General features: G+C 39.6%; 1 protein-coding gene across 1 annotated transcript in view; it reads right to left on the bottom strand.

Annotated features, from left to right (window-relative positions):
• Positions 1–22,262, bottom strand: part of SYNE1 (spectrin repeat containing nuclear envelope protein 1) — a 334,610-nt gene that overhangs the window by 215,206 nt on the left and 97,142 nt on the right. Inside the window, exons 27-43 of the mRNA XM_018560335.1 lie at positions 21,899–22,066; positions 21,222–21,398; positions 19,381–19,521; positions 18,528–18,688; positions 17,629–17,779; positions 16,080–16,307; positions 15,280–15,378; positions 14,137–14,324; positions 13,307–13,430; positions 11,103–11,266; positions 10,323–10,476; positions 8,982–9,610; positions 7,164–7,343; positions 6,633–6,783; positions 4,742–4,900; positions 1,829–2,011; positions 121–222 (exon numbers count right to left, since the gene is read on the bottom strand). Coding sequence (XP_018415837.1) covers positions 121–222; positions 1,829–2,011; positions 4,742–4,900; positions 6,633–6,783; positions 7,164–7,343; positions 8,982–9,610; positions 10,323–10,476; positions 11,103–11,266; positions 13,307–13,430; positions 14,137–14,324; positions 15,280–15,378; positions 16,080–16,307; positions 17,629–17,779; positions 18,528–18,688; positions 19,381–19,521; positions 21,222–21,398; positions 21,899–22,066 — 3,159 coding nt within the window. The remainder of the gene's footprint in view (positions 1–120; positions 223–1,828; positions 2,012–4,741; positions 4,901–6,632; positions 6,784–7,163; positions 7,344–8,981; positions 9,611–10,322; positions 10,477–11,102; positions 11,267–13,306; positions 13,431–14,136; positions 14,325–15,279; positions 15,379–16,079; positions 16,308–17,628; positions 17,780–18,527; positions 18,689–19,380; positions 19,522–21,221; positions 21,399–21,898; positions 22,067–22,262) is intronic.

Here is a 22,262-nt window from a genome sequence, read left to right as displayed (position 1 = left end):
TTAACATTGTGTGCAATCTATTTTTAGAGCTGGCCTTGCCAGAGAGCAGAACACAAACTAGTATAAACGTTTGGATTTTTAGAAAACAGTTCTGACATCAATTAAGACCATAATACTGACCTGCAGTTCTGAAGGGGGCTCCTGGCTCTTGGTCAGCTCTTTGAGTTCATAAACCTTGCAATGAAACTCCTCCAGTTTCTGTCCTTTGTTTGTTACTTCAGCCTGTATCATTGCAGTGAAGAAAATGGAATGGAGAAAGAGAGCGAGAGTGCAATGTTAAGACTTTTTTCCAGCAATCCCTTGATTCCTGGCCAAGTAAAACTCCCCAGTTTAGAGTACGTAAATGAGTAAGAATGTTTCCAGTGTCTTAAATTTGGTGTCCTTATGTTTAATGAGAAAGGAAAATGTACTATTCCTGCTACGGTACTGCTAAGGCACAGGAGGAAACATGCTCCTAAAGAGAACCAGTCATGACTGGGCTTATGCAAGAATTTAAGCATGCAATCCTAAATTAAATTTAGCTCTGACAGTTTACCTTTTAAATATTTAATGTATCCCTTATTTAATTTGTCTGATGATGATCCATGGAGCTGGAAATCAGATGTAAGAGGCAGGGCCGGCCTGGCCCTGGTAAGAGGGCCATGGAGTCTAACAGCTGCTGCTCTTATTACCTGCCAGAACTGAAGCTCTGTATAAAGCACACAATAAAACACACAGCCCTGTTGCTGTTAACATGTATTTAATTTATAGGGCCTTGCATGTAAAACTGTTATGTACACTTGCAGCAGATATCTGTATTATCAGCATAAGGTCAGGCAGTTGGCTAACCAAAAACTGTTAGAATCTAGGTAACTTTTCAGTTTTTACCCTTTGGCGCCCTTTATAAATTATCAGTATGGTCTTAATGCAGCCTTATTGGTGCTTTAAAGAAAAAGATACATTTATAAGTGCTTAACACAGTCCCAAGGAAGCCCTATTAATTTCAATAAATGGTTAAAAAAAAAGTGACTTGAGGACAGCCAGTCCAAGGTATATCGCACTGCACTCCTGACTAGTGATGTGTTCGCAGCTCCACGCGCCGAGCCCGCCAGGAAGCTGACAGCGCCGCAGTGCCAATCACAGGCACTGAAACATTATCCTGGTCCGCAGCTGCAAAGATCGGGAAATGTCTCAGTGCCTGTGATTGGCTCTGCGGCGCTGTCAGCTTCCTGGCGGGCTTGGCACGTGGAGCTGTGAACACGCACGAGCCCATCACTACTCCTGACGAGAAGGAGTCTGGTCTTGAGGATCTTGAGGACAGCCAGGTCACATGACCTGTCAAAGTCAGGTGGCCAAGTTCTCATCCTATTATGGACAGTTCTCGGCAGTGAATAACTTGTGTAATGAGGCGTGGTATGGAGTAAACACTGTTGTGTCCAGCAGAGAGCGGATAATGGTATCTGTTCTTGGGTTTAAATAAGCCCCTTACAGACATCCTCTGGCAGAGTAAATTAGGTAGTAAATTAGTTAGGGAGCAATTAGGACAAGTATCATGTCAATATAAGATACAGTCCAAAATCTTGATCTCTGCAGCTTTATCAGCAGGGCGTATAACTAAGGTATTATTCAAAGCTAAGTTCTTACCAGATACCCAATCTAGTTTAACATTTTAGATCTGGAATCTGATGAGGCTAATGTAAGTACCATTTTAAGTTAATGGAAAACCACTCTTTGAACTGTTCTAATAGAAGAAGAAATATTGGTGACTTTGGAGGTACTCTTGACTTCCCTAAGAGATTCATTAAGACACAATTAAGCTACAACAAGGATACGATAGTTTAGCACAAACCTGAAAATCTGCAAGACAAGCTTTCAGATGTTGACTGCTGCTCAAGTTGGTAATACTGTCATTCATCTGTGAGATGGAGCAGGTAGACCACCCATCAATTTCATCATTTATGCTTAAGACATCTTCCCATAAGGCCAGGCTCACACTTAGTCTTTCCAGGTTCTCATCTATTCTTTCCAAAATCTGTAAAAAAATAATGATCAAAATCAGCGCTGTATGTAAGCCATTATGATTCTTGGTTGCAACATGCAGCTTTGCAACATAGACTGAAGCTCAGCTAGCATCAAGTAATCATTGTAATAATGATTAGGATAAACTTGGGAATGGTACACATTTTGCTTTTCTTTTAAGGCTTATGCTGGCCATACACCTTTTGGTTTAGAGAATTATTCCTCCATCCTCCAAAAATTGATTCCTCCATCAATGCTAACAATGTGGATGCAGGAATCTCCCCAGCCAGCTTTGGTATTTGGCAGTCAGCAGGTCTCACGGCTGCTGAAAACCCATAGGTGACTGCATCTGATTGGATGCAGTTACTGTTCAGCTGACAATTTTCCACCCAGCTCCTTCAACAAAAGTTGACTGAAAAATCGACTTTTGTTGAGCCAGTTTTCATGGTGATAGGAGAACTCCAGGAGGTGAGATTCTATAAGTAAGGGTATTATAGAGACAGTTATTACCCTGGGGACAAATGCCAGTAATGTAAAGAGAAGCCGTCACCAATGGGCATCTATAACAGTCTGAAAATCTAATCTTGAATTGTTTTAATACTGCAGCCTTTGCTCTCATGTGTGTGACAAGAATGTCTATTTAGATTAGCCCTATGACCTTCACAATGAGGTGGCTTTTTATCTTCTCTTTATCATTCCCATGGGCCAAACCGATGCATAAGCCATCTCTCTAGATTCTTATTAGATAAAATGAAAAAAATAATCTATGATTATTTCTCAAAAATGCAACCAAAAAGAAAAATAATCAACCAATAACTTATAAATGCCATCATTGTTGGGAATATGACATAAAAAAAACTTACAGAAATTAATATGATATTTGACCGATTCACAAGGTTGCTTTTTTTTATTTTTGGTGTCTTTCATGATGAAGAATGTAACCACAATTCTAAATGAGACGCATGTTTTTATTTATTATCATCTATTATTCATCTATTATGTGCAGAACATAAAACGTGTAACCACTTTACCAAATAAGGAACACAAATTACAGACATTAATATGATATTTGACCGATTCACAAGGTTGCTTTTTTGGTGTCTTTCATGATGAAGAATGTAACTACAATTACATATGCCTCGGCTCGACTAAGCCGAGGTGAAAGGCGAAGCTGGCTGAACGGCTGGCCATTGGCCGGCCGACAGCCTGCTACTGACAGCTGAGCCACTTGCAGAGACAGATCAGTGTCCTCTGGTTACCAAGTAACCAGGGACGCTGATCTGTCACTATACTGAGAACCCGGCGGAGCCGTCGTGATATCACGGCGGCTCCGCGGGTTCTCAGTGTAATGACAGATCAGCATCCCTGGTTACCAGGTAACCAGGGACACTGATCTGTCATTAATCTCCCGGACGTTCCGGGAGTCTCCCACTATTAGATAGTGGCTCCCGGCCGCCTGGGAGATAAACACTTTTTCCCGGAAAGGTTTACTCTGCTCGAACGAGCAGACTAAACCTTTCCCTGCTCTGTTTTTTTTTTTTCTTCTGCCATCGGAGCCGCCTCCAGCTTGCTTCTGGATATTGCAAATTGAAATAGCCAATAGGAATCTAGCTATGCATTCCTATGCTGATTTTTCTTCTTTTTTTTTTTATTTATTCTGAGGGCAGCAGCTGTCAGAATACTAAAAAAAAAAAAAAAAGAAACATGCAGATAGCAAAGAAGCCATTGCTTTCTCTGCTATCTGCCATCATTTCAGGGGGGTGCTCTCTCCCCCTGCATTACAAGAGCTTAGCAGAGCCGGAGGTGATATGAAAGCCGACTCTGCTGAGCTCTCATGGTACTGACATTTCAGCGTCCCCTGGTTACTTGGTAACCAGGGGACGCTGATCTGTCAGTACCATGAGAACTCAGCAGAGTCGGCTTTCATATCACCTCCGGCTCTGCTAATCGTTTTCTATTTTTTTTTCTACTTTTTTTAACTGTTTTTCAATTCAGCTTGTGACCACAGAGGTACCGAGCAAGAATAGCCAAATAGGAATAGGCCGAACAGCAGCGAGTAGCCTGCCGGGGATGTCACAGTGAACGGTTTTTGACGGAAGTGCTGCCAGGGGGAGGGTGACGGAGTCTAATGTTGACCAATCGGAGCGGAAGTGTGATCCCGATGGGGATGGTGGACTGATGTCAGCGAGAGCCGTGTGACCCTAGGGGCCACACGTTTACGCTCACCCAGCTACAGGTGAGACCATTACCTTTCTTTCCTGCCACACCGAACCACATTTATTGCGCCAGGTAGTGGCGCTTCCGTCTCTTCCAATTTTTGTTTACAGGATGATGTACTAAAACTGACACTGTATATACAATCAACTAATGTAATGCTGAAATGATATTCATTGTTGAATGACATTAACAGTGTTATTCACAAAAGGGTGAAGAGTTTGGAGAAGGCAGGAGAAGGGAACAATCTAGGACAACATAGCTGAAATGGAAAGTGAGCTGAATTGGAGATTTTTTTCAAATCAGCTATTTTGTCCTAGATTGTTCATTTCTCTTGCCTTCTCCAGACGCTTCACCCTTTAGTGAATAACCCTGTCAATGTTCACCACTACTGATTTTATAGAACTGTGTGTACTTGCGAGCATAAGTCACTGCATGATTTAAACAAACTTAATGCTATCTGCCATTGTGAGAAAGTAAAAAAATTAAATAAAAGGATAACTATAATAAACCAGCAGAGTTGTCTTACATCAAGCCACTGGTCCACATAGTAGTCCATGTCTTTTTTCACTGGTCTTGAGTCACATCCATGAATTCTCTTCAGTTCCACCAGTAAACGTTTTCCTTTGTTGGTGAACTCTTCAAGTTCTTTCTGGTTCTCTGTGATTTCATTCTTGGCTGATTCATGCTAAGTAAACAATGGAGTCTAAAATTAGCAAACACAATCACAAAAGCAACAGTATCTGTCTGAAGTGCTACAACTGAGTTAGGGATAGGGTGAAGAGTTATAACTTGTATGTTTTAGTTCTGTGGTCTGATAAACATATATTTTATAGTGAGATTTGCTGTAGTTTACTTCCTACACTATACTTTAGAAAAAAAAAAAACAGATCATATTTGAAAGACTGGCCATTGGACAGGCAGGAGGAACATGTTATTACTTCCTATTTCAGCTATAGAGTTGACTTATAAAGCCTTACTGTTTCCTGAATCACCTCCCTGACAAATGAACAGAGATTATGATGCAGACTCATTTGGGTTGCTTTACTAAAGACAAATAGGTTCACTTTGCAACAGAGTTTTCTCTTAGCTTTGCGAATAAGGTGAAGCTCTATTGACTTCCATCATCCAATCATGCGCAAGCAAATATAGTTTATTTTCCTTTCAGGTGATTAAGTACTCTTTGCAAACTTAATTACAACACAATTACTAAGCTAGGAAAAAATGTACCACATTTGCTAAGCTAGGGGAAAATTCCCTTGTAAAGTGAAAAGCCTATTTGCCTTTAGTAAATCATCCCCATTGTCCAATAAGATAGAGACAAGGTACCTAAGGCAGCAGCTTAGGGCTTGGTGGATGTTAAGAGGGCCCTACTACAACCCTCATATGCTACTGCAGTAAACCAGGGGATAGTTCAACTGGTTAAAAATGTGCACCTGCCTGTAACTTTAGAAGGGACGATGCAGTTGGGATGATGTTTCTTTATAAAGTCATGCCAGTATAGATTTTGAGAATGTGGTGGCTTTTCTGTTCCTATAGCATTTCTATAATGGTATTGGGGGTACAAAGTTGCTACCTTGCCTGGAACTCAATTTGGCCTATATCCATCTCTGCAGACTGGTGACACTGGGTTTATTGCTGAACCAGGAAATAAACGTGTAGCCTGTGTATTGTAGCACATGTGTGCAAATCGCAACTCAATTAAATTCAAATTTGACAATTTTTGTTTGGACTTTCCAATAATTATAAGTAGTAGCATGCAAACCTAAAACAATACAATATTTTAGAGGGATCTCGATGGCCATTAACTAAAGTGGATCTAAGCAATAAACTTTGAACACTTATATTGATGCATTAAAAAGGCAGTAAAAGGTCAGTAATGTAAACAAATCTACCTGTGAGCTGTAAAAAGCAGACCCTGTGACACTCTGGGTCAAGCAACCTGAAGCCATAAAAAGCAGGCCCTGTGATGTGACAGCCCTTAAATCAGCTACAGAATTTGGGTCAGGTGACCTAAAGCCATTATAGAAAGTTACATGACCCACTACATCTCCAGAAAGAAGACGTCTGCTGACATCAGTGACCTGCTGCACTGACCAATGGCTTCATCTCATGTGATCAACAACCATAAAGCTGCATGATTACCTTTTAAGCTAATACTGGTAACTCCTAATTATGTTATCCTCACACTGCCTCCATAATAGCTGGCTCATCAATAAAAGCAGACCTAACTAGTAGTAACAATTCAAGTAAAACAGTCATTAATGAATTCATCAATATTGGATTCTTCTTGAATATCTCCATGTAGATCTGTTTGATCTGTTGGGAATCATACAATTAAGGAATTCAGGCAATTGTTAGATGTGGCAATTGAATGATGTAGAATACTAAAACTCAAAAAGAAAAAGACATTCTCTTACTTTTGCTATGGTGCGGCGGATGTCCTCTTGATCTTTTAACGTGGATTTGATCGTGATCATATTTTCCACATTTTCTAAAACCTTCATTATAGCAGATTTAAGTTGCTCGTACTCTTTCATTAGATCAATGAGGGCTTGACACTGCTCTTGGCTGAAATAAGAAAAACAAATATATGCCACTGAATAGAAGAAACATTATTAAAGTGCAAAGGCTTACTTCTTGGGGTACTCCTGATGAACAAAGTCTGATGGGCCAAAACACATAGAACCTGGAAGCGTTGTGGATATGGGATTGTGTAATCAAACAGTACAGCACAGCACATGGAAAAAGATTTGGAAGTGTGCTGCTGATTGCTGGAGATTTGTTGCACTAACCTGTACCAATTAATGTGAGTTTTTTTGTACTGTGGTTTATGTTTACCACATATTTAGACACTTTGAACACATTCATCATTTAAAACACATGCACCAACAAGATACATCTACAGTATATACTGCTGTAGATTACCATGTCAATATGGTATTTCTTACCTCTCGGTGATAAGCGTCCTAGTATCTTCCCAAGTAATGTTCAGTCCATTGAGTTCTTTGTCTGCTTCAGCTGCCAGAGATAAATCCTTCTGAGCAATCTGCTTTGCTTTGTCCATCAGCCACTGTCTTTCATGCTGGTATGCGTTAATTTCCTCCTCCAGTTCATTAAAAAATGTCAACCTGTATTCATTTTTAATAAAAAGACTATAAATACCTGACATTTTGAAATTCATACAAAGCCTACACAAATGTACACATTAGTGACAGATCACAGTCCCTGGATGCATCTAACATATGTCCAGAGACAGTGATCCATTCCTCCACATGTAATCGTATCACATATGATAACATGGGGAGTGCCGGCGAACTGCCACTTTTAAATGCAGCCGCTGTTACCTGATCATTAACTTGAATGGGTGACAGTGGCCATCTTCTAAACGGCATATTTGAGATTCCTGCCGCAGGGATATGTAGGTTTCTGCCACAGAAACCTCAAAACGCAGCATAATATCAGGTGTGAACGAAGCATAAAGAGACCCCCAATGCATGCTTGTGGATTTGGAGTATGGAGGTGAGGGAGCTGTAAAAACGAAATACTACCCAGCCCTGAGAAAGCCATGACATGCATCTGATGTTTTCTTTAGAAATCTGATCGGGGAGCGGGGTTACAGGGTTTATTGTTTGTAACAATAAAGTTCTAGCTTAAAATTCACCAGGCAATATTTAAATCTTAAAATAAAATTGGATATGAGGGGACTATCTCTGTTTCTTATGATATATATTCTCATTTAAATGAATCTGGATTCTGCTAATGGTAGCTCTCATCTATGTAGAAGAGGGAGTATAGATTGTCTAGCTTGGCCAGGACCATGTTTCAAGTCTCCAATGCACTCAGTCCTTTTCTTTGATTTGACACATGCACCAGGAGACACTGTAGAGGAGGATGTTCCAGGTATACAGTATATGCTAAGCTGGAGGCATTGATAGTCATTATACTCTATTATGTTTCCAAGCACATGCAGCAAATTTCAAAAGAGCACCGGCAGGGCCAGAAGCCTGACACCTTTCCCAAGCCCTTGAGAGACTGACCAGTGCAAAGTGTATGCTATCTACATTTAAGGACATTAAATATATAGAAATTTGATGTGAGAAAAGGGGTGGAGTTAGGGCTGGAATCTAGATGCAATTATAATGGGACTTTTATTCTTTGTTAAGCCTAAAAAAGTGAACAGTTTCACTGGATATACATGGGGCTATTCACATGTGCAACTACCTCAAAAAGAATTTAAAAAGTCACAGCTTCTTTCTACCATTTCTAACCACGTTACCTGACTAACTTGTAGCGACAAGTTTGTATGATACTTACCTCATTCTTTTTTACACCCTGGAATTTGTTTACTAGTGACACAATTCAGGGTTATTCACAAAGGGGTGAAGAGGTTGGAGAAGGCAGCAGAAGTGAACAATCTAGGACAACATAGCTAAACTGGAAAGTGAGCTGAATTGGATAATTTTTCCAAATCAGCTATTTTGGCCTAGACTGTTCACTTCTCCTGCCTTCTCCAAACTCCTCACCCTTTAGTGAATAACCCTGAATTGTATCCGTAATGTACAACCTGAGTTCTTCCTTCTGATGAAAATGATTTTAATTTAAGTGATACAAGTATCTATTCTTATGGGCAAATATAGGAATACAAGCACACTTTCTAGGCTAATACATTTTCTTTCTTCTTCCAGATATATACACTGCAGGTACATTTTTTACATGTTTCTCTGAAAACAAGAGGCAAGAAAAAAGTCGATTCATTTTTTTATTACCTTTGTTGAATTGCTTGTAGGGTTGGCTCTTTCATCTCCTCACTGTCTGCCTTTTCTTCAATGTCTTCAATAGTCTTGAGCAGCCTCTCTCTGCAATCAATAAATGATTTCCACAAAGCTCCAAGAACCTCTGCCTCACTTAGCTTTGTTCCAAGTAATGTCTGTACTTTTTCTAGTTCTAGATTGAGATTGTCACACAGTGATCTACAAGATGTTCTCTGCTCAGTAACTGAGTTCTTTAGGTTATACTGTGCTTTTGTTAGTGCAGTATCTAAACCTGTGGATAAGGCTGTTATCTTGTCAATGTCCTGTGAAACATCATTTAAGTCTTTCCCAAGTGCGTCTGATTTGACTTTATCCAAGCTGGCTGCTCCCACTACTGTTTCTTTTAAGATCTGTATAACTCCCAGTGAGTCCATATATATTCTTAAGAAGTCTCCTAATTTGGAAAGGGATTCTTGACGTCTTTCGGTGACTTGGCTTGCTTCTTCATACAGCTGTAAACAGTCCCTGATCCTTCCTTGTAAAAGGGAATGATCTTCTGAAATGGTGAAGGTACATAACTTAGCACACTGGCCATTCAGGTGACTGACATCCTCTTGTTGTTTTTTCATCTCTGCTATATGTTTCTGAGGGAAAAAGAATGATGTAATTAATTGCTAAATAAGGTGAAGTCTACTCAGGGCCGGATATTCGCAGAGATCACTTGTACAAAACAAGCAGCTGCTTCCCCGCTGTACATTTAGCTCCACTTGCCCAAAGCAGGGCTAAATGTAGAAAACAACTACCCGCCCGGTATCCGGAACTGCATGTCGTGGGCATCGGGAGATAGGAATTTCACACCTGTGCTGCCCCTCTTCTCCCTGCTGCCCCGAGGCCAAGCCTTGGTTGGCTTTGTGATAACTCCGGCCCTGAGTCTACTCATTAACTGATAAAAGTGATATTTCACTATGTAGGTTAAGAATGATAGGTGGCGTCCATCCCGGGCGTCATATACCTTATAGATTTTTAGCAACGAGATGTTCTATCCATTCTTCCTTTCACTTTTGCCTATTATCATTATTGCTGTTGCATACTCCAAAATATCAATAACATTTAAAATGCAAAAAAGAGAATGGGACCTCCACCAAAATGTCCGTGGAATCCGCAAGAGTTATAAAGTGTAAGGCAGTTTAATTGTTCAGCATCTACCAAAAACTTAAATATTAGCTGTGGTTGACAGATTCAAAGCAAAATCTAAAACATAATTCAGCTTTACTATGAGAATGAAATACTGTACATACTGTATGTACAACTGATTTGGTGTGCAAATATTTCAAGTGCATTAGAAAAGAAGGATACCTCATTTAAAGTCACAGCAGCCTCATGATTAGAGGTATTGATCTCAGCGGTTTCCTGAAGTTTTCTAAGGAACTGTTTTATCCAGAGAGACGATTCAAGCAACATGTCATCAAATTTCTGATGTTCACCCAGGACAGACTCCAAAATACCGATCCTATAAAAGTGATATAAACAGTAATGGTGAAGCAAAACATTATTGTAAAATTCTACACAAAAACAATTTAAACATTTTAGCTAGTGGGCATATTTTCACAATTTATTTGCATACATATACACTGCTAGTGATTATATGGAATAAAATGTAGTAACATTGTGACGACATGGTGATCAGTTTATAAGTTGGATGTGTATTGGTGTTGGGTTATGTTTGAGTGCGTTATGCTGTGTGACCTGGTTATGGAAAGAGTATCAGCACCATCCCTCGTTATCTCCCATTGTTCTCTGAGGGAGCTCAGAACAATGACATTCTGGCCAGGCTCCTGCTATGGCCGTCTGGAGTTCGTTAGCAGGTGGACACCTGTGGTGTTGAGCAGACCGATGGTCTGGGAGGGGGAGGGGGGATGTGATGGGATTATATTCTGATTTCATCACTTGCTGTATATAAGTTTGTGCAGTTGCTCAATAAATCAGAGTTTGTTTCACCTACACTCGAGCCTTGGCTAGTGACTGGGGAAACTGGGAGCTAAGGATCTTCAGGTTCCAATATCTCCTCAGCAAGGAAGAAGACAGCGGCGGACATACTCATCCTGAGTACGGGGGTCCGTCACAAACATCACCAACCTTTTAGAAACAGCTTCAGGTAGACTATTCCATCTTTGCAACAGATCCTCTAAGCGGCTCCTCATTGACTCTATGCCACTTTCGGTGGAGGTTGGATACAAAGATGCAGACAGCTGGACCAGAACAGTGTACCTCTGGGATTGTGCTAAGTCAGCATGAAGAGCCTGGTAAATCCAAAATATCAGTAGTTACTTCATCAGCCAAAGTATTTAAAACAACCCTGAGGAAAAGATCTATTCTGCATTTTTTAGAATCAATATTTCATCATCTTTAAGCATGTTTACTATAGGATGACAGTTTAAAATGATAATGGAGGACTACAATCTCATGTTTAGTTCACCAATTTGTATTGAGATTGTAGTCCATCAGCTTGGAGCGGTGGCTACTTCACAACACACACAGGAACCATGGGGTAGAAAAGTAGAGCCCCCCCCCCCAGAAGGAAGGACAGTGTCAGCATGAACTCAGAGATGATTTGAGGAACTACAGCTAAATGATGCACAAAAAAGGTACATTTTCGTTAATAGTTAAGGTACTTGAATGCCTTTTAAAGATTTAACTCCTGAGTTTAGTGTCACTTTAAAGGAAACCTTTATTTAGAGAAACATGAGGTGCTGCCATAGTTTACGTCTCTTTCAGCAAATGTTAGCTTGCTAATTGTCATGCTTGCTTTATTACACTGAGTCACTAACCCAGTGCAAGTATGCTGTTAATGACTTCTGACTTTCCTGAAATGTCAAACCCAAGCCAGCATCAGCATAACTGCCAGCCAATTAACATTATCAGAAAGAGTTAAAAATGAGAACCACCCACAGTTCTATTAGAAAAGGTGTACTTGAAAGCCAATTTCCACCTTTTCAGAGGCATTTAAAAAAAACATATGCCAGCAATGTACACTGAGTCCACATGAAGCAGGCATATGCTGCTGAATATGAACACTAAAACGTACATTTTATTAGCTTTTCTCTTCTTACCCACATGAAAAGTTCTGCCTCTGTGCTGGGCAAGAAATGTGTGTATACCCCCTCCTGACAGTGTATTCTGTGTAAAGGCAGAGCTGGTGTTCACTGATCATGTAACAATGGGTGATAGGGAGGGGGCAGGCGATTACAGTCTGACACCCTGGTGTCAGAATGAGTTTCCTGTGGAGAACATTTTGAATTTTTAGGCTTCAGACCAAATAAAACCTTCATAAAAAAATGAAGAAAGCCTGCAATGTGAGTCATGCAAATGTGCATATGTGTACATCATCACTGCACCTCTTCATTACCACAATTAATGCAAATCACTTACAAAGGTGGAAATGGACTTTAAGAAGAAAGGCTGAATGGGAACAAGTCAAATACAGACCTCTTCTAGTGGTTAATCCATGACTCTCTATATTTAATACAATAAATAAAATATGGAAGAGCAATAATTTGAAAATGTGAATGTTACAGCCAAAATGTATTAAAAACCCAATTGAAGAATCATACTATTGCACCTCTGTATAGTCCTGTACAAATTTTTGTGATTGAGTTTTGCAAAGAAATTCCTAAATGTACCTTTTTCTCCCAGAAACAAATGCTAATTCCTACACTTTCACACAGTGCTTTGTGCTGGTATAGCTTAGTACTAGCCTCATCACAAGTGTCCTCAAACAGACCAGTATTGCAGAAGAAGAAGAGGAGTGTGTCAGACCATGCTTGTTACTGAGTGATGATAATTGAGTGTACTTGTCTAACTGAGTTGCCTGCTGAACTGTACATTCATATTCAGAAACTCCACACAACTGCAGTAATAGGAAAGTGCAGGTAGAAATTATGAAAATGGAGTTGCTAATACAATGTCTGTATGACTGCATATATACATTTCTGTGACTGGGTTTCAAGGAAAGCACTACAAAAACTACAAAAGATAAACTTATTAAAATTGTACTGTACATTCCCTTTAGGAGCCTTAGAAATATTATGTAACATCTCGTTTTACTGCTTGGTATCAAAAGAAAACTCTAATGTTTTAAATAAACATAAACATGAGGATGACAGTGCCTGTGGAAGGGTATGACTACAATAAAGAAAGGATGGCAACAGTGATGAGGTCCATGGTTAATATTACCTTAGAAAGAATATTTCAATAATATAACTTGTACAATCCCAGATATCAAGTTTTTAATAATTTTTCCATACACATACATACTTGTTGGTTATGGCACATACACATACCTGGACTGCCTGCATATCAGCTCCAATTTTTGTTTTGTCTGCAGGGAATAGTTCTTGTGGAGGACTGAGCAATGCTTCGTTTCTCTCCAGCCAGATAATAAAAGAAGAAAACTCTTTTTCTTGTCTAAAAGACAAAAGCAATGATTACACTCACCACATCTTCATGACTGTAGATTCCTAAATAACAGACAGCTATCACAGAAATACACAATCCTCCAAGTAAACAGGATCTTAAAAATAAGTTGTGGAGATTCCATGCAATGCCCAAAAGTAAATATCCATGTACTGTATACTTAAAGGAGAACTATGAGGTGAGTGCTTTTCACTCACCTCATAGTTCTAGCCGACCTGTGACAATGAGACTGTCACAAGTCGGCTCAGTAGATCGGGAGGTGAGCGAACACATACCGGTGTTCGCTCACCTCTCAAACCTGTCACGGCTCTCTGCCGCGTCAGGGGAGGGACTGGATTCCCCCCGCTCTGATCCGCCAGCGCTGACTGGCGGAACGGACGGGGGAGGGGGCGGGTACAGCTGGCTCTGCCTCTGGATAGGCAGAGCCAGCTGTCAGTCACGCAGCTGGGCGGATCCCGGCATAATTGTCGGGATCCGCTTCAGCTGCGGCGTCTCAGTATACCGCAAGCTACAGCTCGCGGTATACTGAGCCTAGGGTGACGGGAGGACGCTAGTTTGTGTCCTCCCGTTACCCTAAGGAGAACTATGGGGAAAAGCCTTAACCCCATAGTTCTCCTTTAACTCCATACACCTTATTACATGCCACATAACGCTCAATTACAAAACAATATTAGACCATTATTGGATTGGGTTATACCTCTGCCAATGTGCTAGTAATTGCTCTAGCAAGGAGTGTCTCTCTTTGGCTTGTGTCCAGGCAGTTTCAATTCGTTGTTGAAGGTTTGAGGTCTCTTGCACTGCTTTATCCTTATTTGTAAGATTACGAGCACCGGCAGTCAGAGAATGGATTCTGGTTTTCAAACTTTCAACATCATGACAAAGATCCTGTGGGTAACAGCAAACACATTTTACAGAATACCATGAATAGCGTTAAGCAGTGAAGGAGTCAAGAGAGTATGACACATGAAAATCACTCTCCTGTTCAACTCTGCTCTGATTATTTATGCACATCTGATTGATGTCTCCTTCCATCTCTCTACATCTATAAGTGCCAGGGTTTGTAGAACGTTGTGGGAAATCTATCAATCCAGTGAAACTAAAGTACAGTCAGCTTCCTTTGTACTCTATAGGGTACATTAGACTAGTGGAATTGTTGAAAGATGAACTGAACTGTGGAAACTGTGTCCACAAAAAGGTAAATAGAGGGCGAAGGACTAGTAAACAACATTGCCTGCAGATTTCTTGCCATTGATCTTTCCTCCATCACTGATTAACCATGCCTTGTTCCACTCTGTGCCTCTGTGTGGAGCGGCTACCTTGATGGAGGAGAAGGCTTTGCTTACTCATATCACGACTGCCCTTCTGATGACTGAGGAAGAGATAACCAAACTCAGCAGAAGAAGTGAAGAAACCACAGATCCCCAGATACAGCTTTCTCTTCAGTGAGAAGCACAGTAGGCCCATCATCAAATCTCACCCCAAATCACTTGACAATAGCAGTCAGAGGCAGCAGAGCTTTAGATGTCACACTGCAGATATACCGTTATAAGGCTCCAGGAATAATAACGCTTAGGCGCAAGAAGTGTACTGCTATTTTTCAGAAGGCAAAACATACATTTTTTAGGGTATTTCTTAAGTACAATTAACACTTATAGAGGTTCCATATAACATAGCAAATTATGATTTTTTGATGGGGCCCAGAGAAAGGTAATATTTACATGCCATGCTCTCCTTTACACACATACACATCAACACATTTCTGGACCCTGGGATAAACTTTTCTTTTTGCCTGTTTAAGGGAGTTAAAATTGTGTATAATTAGAAGGAAACACAGAATTACCTGATGTTGATTCAACACTTTGTATGTCTCTGCTGCAGAAGGACAGTTCTTAACTGGGCATGCAAGAGAAGCTTCAATGTTCTCCAAAGAAGTTTGAACCTGCAGAGTGAATAACAGATTTAATACTGATATTTAGTGCAATGTTACCTACATATTCTGCAATCAGGTTGGCAAGTACAACTTAAGGATCATGTTGAATGTACATGAAGGCAAGAAAAATTAACACATCAAAGGTTCAGCATAAGACAGATGACAACCTCAAACATACAGTCTACAAAAATGAAATGTATTAATTTCTAATATAGTCATAGCTAACCCCGAATCGCCTGACAATACCAGTCAGAGGCAGCAGAGCTTTAGATGCAGATATACAGTTATAAGGCTCAAGGCATAATAACGCTTAGGCACAAGAAGTGTACTGCTATTTTTCAGAAGGTACAACATATATTTTTTCAAAGGTTCAGCATAAGACAGATGTCAACCTCAAACATACAGTCTACAAGAATTAAATGTTGTATTTTCTAGTATAGTCATAGCTAACATTTATGCAAAAAGGGTGTCAACATTTTCCATTGAAAACTTTTTCCCCTTGTCTGGCTAGACTTTCTTAAATACAACATTTTAAATTAAGGTATTTTGCATTACCTGTTACTGCTATTATAATAAATGAGTACACTACAAACTAATTGGACTTGCAAGTAAAGTACATTATTTATATTTCATACTGTAAGACAGTAGCCACTGCTAAGAAAACAATTTGTGCCTGATATTGTGATAGTGGAAATCCTCCTTCATTCTACCTGATGAAAGGACTCATCAAATTTTTGTTGCTGTTCGGCATGTCCTAGAATGCTCTCTTTCAGCCGTTGAGCATGTTCTTTGAGTCCATCCCAGTCCTTGACCATCTGTGACAGTCTGGATCTTATCCGAGTCATCTCAGGAGAGCTAATAAATTCAGCAAAAGACTGGCTGTTGGCTTCAAGATCTGCCACTGCATTGCTTTTCCCCTGTAGTTCCTTTAGTATTTCCTGTAAGAAAAAAAACTTCATTTACTGACAGTACATTACTAAGAATGACTTTAACTTCAAAGTACATAAGTCTTGATTTATAAAAAGTAATATAAAGGTAAATGAACCAGCCATGTTCCAGCTTATGGTATGAAAACAAATATACAACTGCTTTCCTTTGGCACTAAGTTTTTAAAGAAGCATTCTTTTTTATTATAACAGTTTTTTTATTATAGCAGTTTGTGTCTAGTATACATTTAGCCAGTTGACATTGTTGTCACTGTAACATGCTCTTAGTTTTCAGCTTGCAATGTCCATCTTCTGCTAACAAACCTTCAGCCTTAGATTATAGTATTGATTAGTTACTACATGCCAAGGGTGGGCAACCTTGGCACTCCAGCTGTAGTGAAACTACAAATCCCATGGGGCAATCAGAGTCTGACAGCCACTGGTATGACTCCCAGAGGCATTATGGGATTTGTAGTTTAACCACAGATGGCGTGTCGGGTTGCCTACATCTTCTATCTGCATTTACTCTAAAGGGTTAGTCCACCAAAAACTTTTAGTACTCATTCTTAGCTGAAGCCAGCAGCTCCCTAAAGTAGAGAAACCTATTGGGGTGGGCGGGTTCCCAATCCCATGGACCAAGTTTTGTTTTTTTCCCACAGGTCTCCTGATTACTGGCCCAAGCAGTGGGGGCCGAGTGTTTTCTGATAGCTCAGACAAAGAAACTTGGAAGGTGCTGCACTGACAAGAGTCTGGTTTTGGACTGCTGCTGTCCCAGGAAGGGGACATTACCAAGACGCTGACTAGATACTGCTCAGTTAAACCAAAGGTTTGCTTTATCATTTTGCTCATTTATTTTACGGCTGCATGCCTGTTACCTTTCTGCTATTTATGTGGAATAAACAGCTTGTTTTGTTGACTTTAGTTGACTCTCCATTGAGTCAAATCCTTGTGATACTTAAAACAAGCCACCCACCTCCAACACATTTCACACATATAGGCTTACTCATAGCTCCACCATAGATATATAGACAGACAGATAGATAGATAGATAGATAGATAGATAGATAGATAGATAGATAGATAGATAGATAGTAGATAGACAGATAGACAGAATATTAAAATAAAAAGGGCGAAATGCGACCACAGAGTAAAGTTACAGTCTTTTGGTTACATGAATCAAGCAACTGTTGAAAGCAAAATTACTAAAATGTGCCTTGCAGTGTACCCTGTAAAATTCTTACAACTATTTTCTGTGCTGATTTGGATCGGCCGAAGCTACGGCCAGATCCTTCGGCAGCTTTGTGAATAGACCCCTAAGTATGTAATTATTTACCTGGATATGAGTGACTTGGATGTCTGCTGAAATATTTGACAGTTCAAGGTCACTTAATTCCTTTTCTTGATCTGAAATCCATGTGGCATGCATCTCAAAATCTTGATTAAAATTCTGCCACCTGTCCTTTAACCGTTCCATTTTGGTAATGCTTGAAAAAAAAAACCATAACATTTTAATGTATACAAATAAATACAATTTTAATAATGAAATACAATTTTAATAAACACCTAAATTCTAAGATTTAGACATTCGGCAATTTAATTTATTACAACTGTTAGTATCTGCTTAATTCCTTCTCTGGATCACTTAATGGGTCTGTGTCAATGGGCTTGTTTCGATGGGCTTGTGTTGATGGTATTAGTTTGCCATACGTTTGAGAAGCTTCCGAGATCTTTTTTTTAGTGCATTTTGGTGCATTTGACCCGCAGTTGACCATAGACTTGCATTGATATTCAAAACCCATTTGAAGCAAACTAAAATCTGTAAACACAAGCCTAAACTGTGTCATGTGTGGCAATCTTCATTAGCAATATCAACATTTGACAACAGGTTTTGTCAAAGATCTGGAAAACTGGACTAACCTAAGACATGCATGGAGGTGTGTCCATGACAGCCTGAATTCTCAAGAGGTTAAATGATGTTGGCCATCTTTCAATCAGAAACTGGCCAGCGATGAGCAAAGTTAGAGTACAGCACTTGTCCATAAAGAAGGTGAGTATTGCTAACATTTTTTAAACAACTCTGGATAAGCAATGAAGGGGATTATATAAAAAGCTGGAATGGGACCTTTTTTAATATGTATAGAAAAAAATGCAGGTAAGGACAGGACCCTCAATCACAGCATATAATATATGAGAAACAAGAAAGGTTGCCCCTAAAAAGCTTTGTCCACTTACTTCTCAGATAGGTACTTTTTAACCTGCTTTGCATTCTCATTAACAGTCTTAGTTTTCTCCAGTAGGTGGCGCTTGCTCTTTTCTCCAAGCTTTATGTCACTTGACTTCTTCACCAGGTTCTCAGCTTGAACTGACAGATCCTCACTCTGTTTGCAAATTTCCTGTTAATGAAGATACAATCTAGCCTTAAGGCCACCCACAAACACTACACAGTATTTTGAGTAGAGATTTTGAGGAACAATTCATACAGATAGTTCAAATCAAAGATTTCCTGAAGACAAATGTGGCACCTGCTTGATCTACAATAATTGAACTTTCTATCTCCATCTTAACCTGATGGAATCAGCACACACATTTTTTTCATATTTCCTGTACCTGCAAACAAGATGTGGCACTGTTACATGCGTTTTTTACAAATAAGATTGTGATTGTATATGGGAAGAACTTACACAGCAAGCACTGTCTGATGGCTAACCCAACTCACACTGGGCTATTAGTGCATTGACATTTTAGGAAATAGTAAGGGGTGCTCATTGTTGTTCCTACAACTTTTTTTTGTATATAGAAGTTATAGACAGATGTAATCATCACCACCCTTTTTTTTCGGTGACAATTTAGGTTTATTTCAACATTTTACTAATGGTATATCAATAAATAATCCCATGATCTAGCAAACAATCAGTGCTGCCAAAGAAAAGGTATGTTTGAAGGACTTGATGTCTATGAGATGCTCATGAGAATTAAGTTATGAGAAGTCATTTATTGTTGTGTGCAGCAAAGACATATAATTTCATTCATATATATTACTGTACATACAACTGCATACACACAAATATAATCTTTATTGCTTTACCTTTGTTTGTTGAAGTTCTAGTGATAGATTGTCCACTGTACCAAAGTTCAAGGGTCGTTCAAGTGTAGGTCCCATTTGCTTTAAATGGTGGGCAATGGACTCTTTTCCAGTTTCTATTTTCTCCCAATTATTTATTGTGTCCTTCAAAGAAAAACATAAATAAACCAAATCCTGTAAACATATGTCACCCAACAAGATAGTGGTAGTTATAGAGGCTAACCTCAGAGCTTTCATCTGCATCAGACTCCTTTTTGAATATGTGCTTTGAAATGGCATTTTATATATTACATAAAATATTTAAAATATTTAATGGAACAGGGGGGGCTGGGAACCCTTGGCCTGGGGGGCAACTACTGGGGGGAATCATGCTTCTGTTGCTTTTCTGGCAAAGAATCCTGCTAAGCTTTTGCAACACTTTTTTTTGGTGAAGCATTTTGTTGCGCTTATTCAGCTGCGACAAAACATTAGGTGCGAACCAGGCCTTAGGTCAGACAGAGCATAACAAAAGCATGTGCAGCTCAGCTCAGCACAACTGAATAACCCCATAAAACATGAGTTTTAAAAGGAGGAGTAACCCTTTTACTTACTGGCTGAAAAGTTTAAATGATTTAAACATAATTTTTTCTGCAGTTTATTTAGTATGTATTATAATCTGCAGTATATCTTAATGACTGATGCAGTGTTGCCTCCCATTTACAGATATATACCTGCATCATTTTAAGACTTTGGGGGTCCAGGATAAGATTACCTGAGTGGATCCCCATCTTTCCATTCCTCTTACACACAAAAAAAATCCTATATATAATATCAAGTATAAAGACAGAGCGGCAGCTACTGAGTTTCTGTCTCTCCTCTGCCATGTGCTAGCACTGGTTTATATCCTACTTTGGTGCTGCCTGCATTGGTCAAGTAGCACCTGATGTACTGAACATGCAACAGATGCAGCAGTGGGGTGAGGAAGTGACATCACCAACACCCTGAAAGTAGGCAAGTACATGCAGTATGGAAGTACAAAACAATTCTATATATCATATCAAGTATAAAGACAGAGAGGCAGCTACTGAGTTTCTCTCTCTCCTCTGCCATGTGCTAGCACTGGTTCATATGCTACTTTGGTGCTGCATTGGTCAAGAAGCACCCAATGTACTAACATGCAACAGATGCAGCAGTGGGGTGAAGAAGTGACATCACCAACACCCTGAAAGGAGGCAAGTACATGCAGTATGGAAGTACATGAGTCCAAGAGATCTAAGGCCCAGTGACTGGGGGGGTCTGTTACATATTGCTAAACACTGGGCTGCCAAAATATTAAATACATGTTTTTTCTGGCCTCCCAATTCTGGCACAAAGATAAGACATCCTTGCTATTTAGAACTATTAGGAAGATCACTCTATGTTGGCTGAAAACATAGCCAAGCAAATGATCTTAATACAAGATGGCTGACTTTGTTAAAGCCCACCCTACGAGAATGAAGATAAGTGATCCAGCACTTCAGTGTGGGCCTGCAGCCAACCAGTCATATTGCCACCCCTCACAGTGCTGCAGTCTTCTGAAGCCCGAGAGGACCCTGACACTGGACACCCAAAGAGAACTGTCCATATTATCCGGGGCAGCAACGGGGGCACCTGATAAACTACCCTTCCACTCTGCAGTCCAGAAGACTCGGGATCTAGTGCATAACGTGATGATGGACTTAAGTAAAGAAACAGGCATTTAGATTTAGATACTTAGATTTGATTTTTTTAATTGCTGCATTAATTAGCTAGATGGGGGTGGAGTTATTTTTGTGGGGGAATGTCTGGCCAGGGTACAGCTTTAACAAACACTCCGGCTTGCTTACCTTTAGGTCTTCTTCCTGTTGAACCAATGTTGTCTCCACATTTTCCATTTCAGCTTCCATCTTCATAAATTCATCATGGACATCTCTGGGCAATCCCTTCTCAATTTGTATCTGTTTGGCACGAGTAATCTGGAGCTGAACGTCCTGTTTCTTTGAACGTATTTTCTTTACATTTTGCTGCAAGAGTGTATGGTACATTATAACATGATAAGAAAGCAAAGGCTAATTAGCTAGTATTCTTACAGGTACTACAATTTACAGTGTGATAACAAGTCAGTGTTGTACCAGCATCAGTGATACCCAGACTAGGACCACCAAATATACTTTGCTGGACAGACATTGACACTGAGTGACTGACATACCTGAGAGAATTTTAATAAAAATAGGTTCAAGCCACGTACACACACTCTAAGAACAAAATTCATGCAGATGGCCATCCAAAACCTATGAGAGTTTGGCTGAAGTGGAATGATGTGTTACAATGTCAGGTTGGCCTTCATTTTAACATGGCTTGGGGAATCCAGATTACAACAATGAGACTACAAACTAAATTTAATTTTCTGACTGATGTCAAATTGTACAAATATCATTAAAGGTTATTTAGCAGATAATGTTCCACAATTAACTGTTGCAAACATTTACATGAGATGTTCATTTGAAATATAAAATGTTAATACCTCATAACGAATAAGTAGCTCCTGAGCCTCCTCAAGGCTTTCTGTGTTGAGGATCTTCTCTGCTTCTGATTGGACATCTTTTGAGCTTGTCACTAATTCGCTGAGCACATTCTTTACTGCCTCTTTGCACTCTACACAATCCCCAACTGTGTTTAAAATCTTCTCAGTCTATTGGGAAACAGAAAAAATATGACAGTTTCTCTACGGAGCCTATTTATCAGTTTTCACGGAGTCATATAACTTTCAACCAATTGAATCTCATGTGAAAATGGGTAAATCTTGCATTAAAGCATACATATACCACTATATTTTATTTTATTAATGCAATTGAATGTTATGATAAACATATATATATACATATATA

The sequence above is a fragment of the Nanorana parkeri genome, unplaced genomic scaffold (assembly GCF_000935625.1).
Source record: "Nanorana parkeri isolate BGI_ZX_2015 unplaced genomic scaffold, ASM93562v1 scaffold450, whole genome shotgun sequence".
Taxonomy (NCBI): Eukaryota; Metazoa; Chordata; class Amphibia; order Anura; family Dicroglossidae; genus Nanorana; species Nanorana parkeri.
The sequence above is the reverse complement of the archived record's forward strand: the minus strand, read 5'-3'. Positions and strand labels throughout refer to the sequence as shown.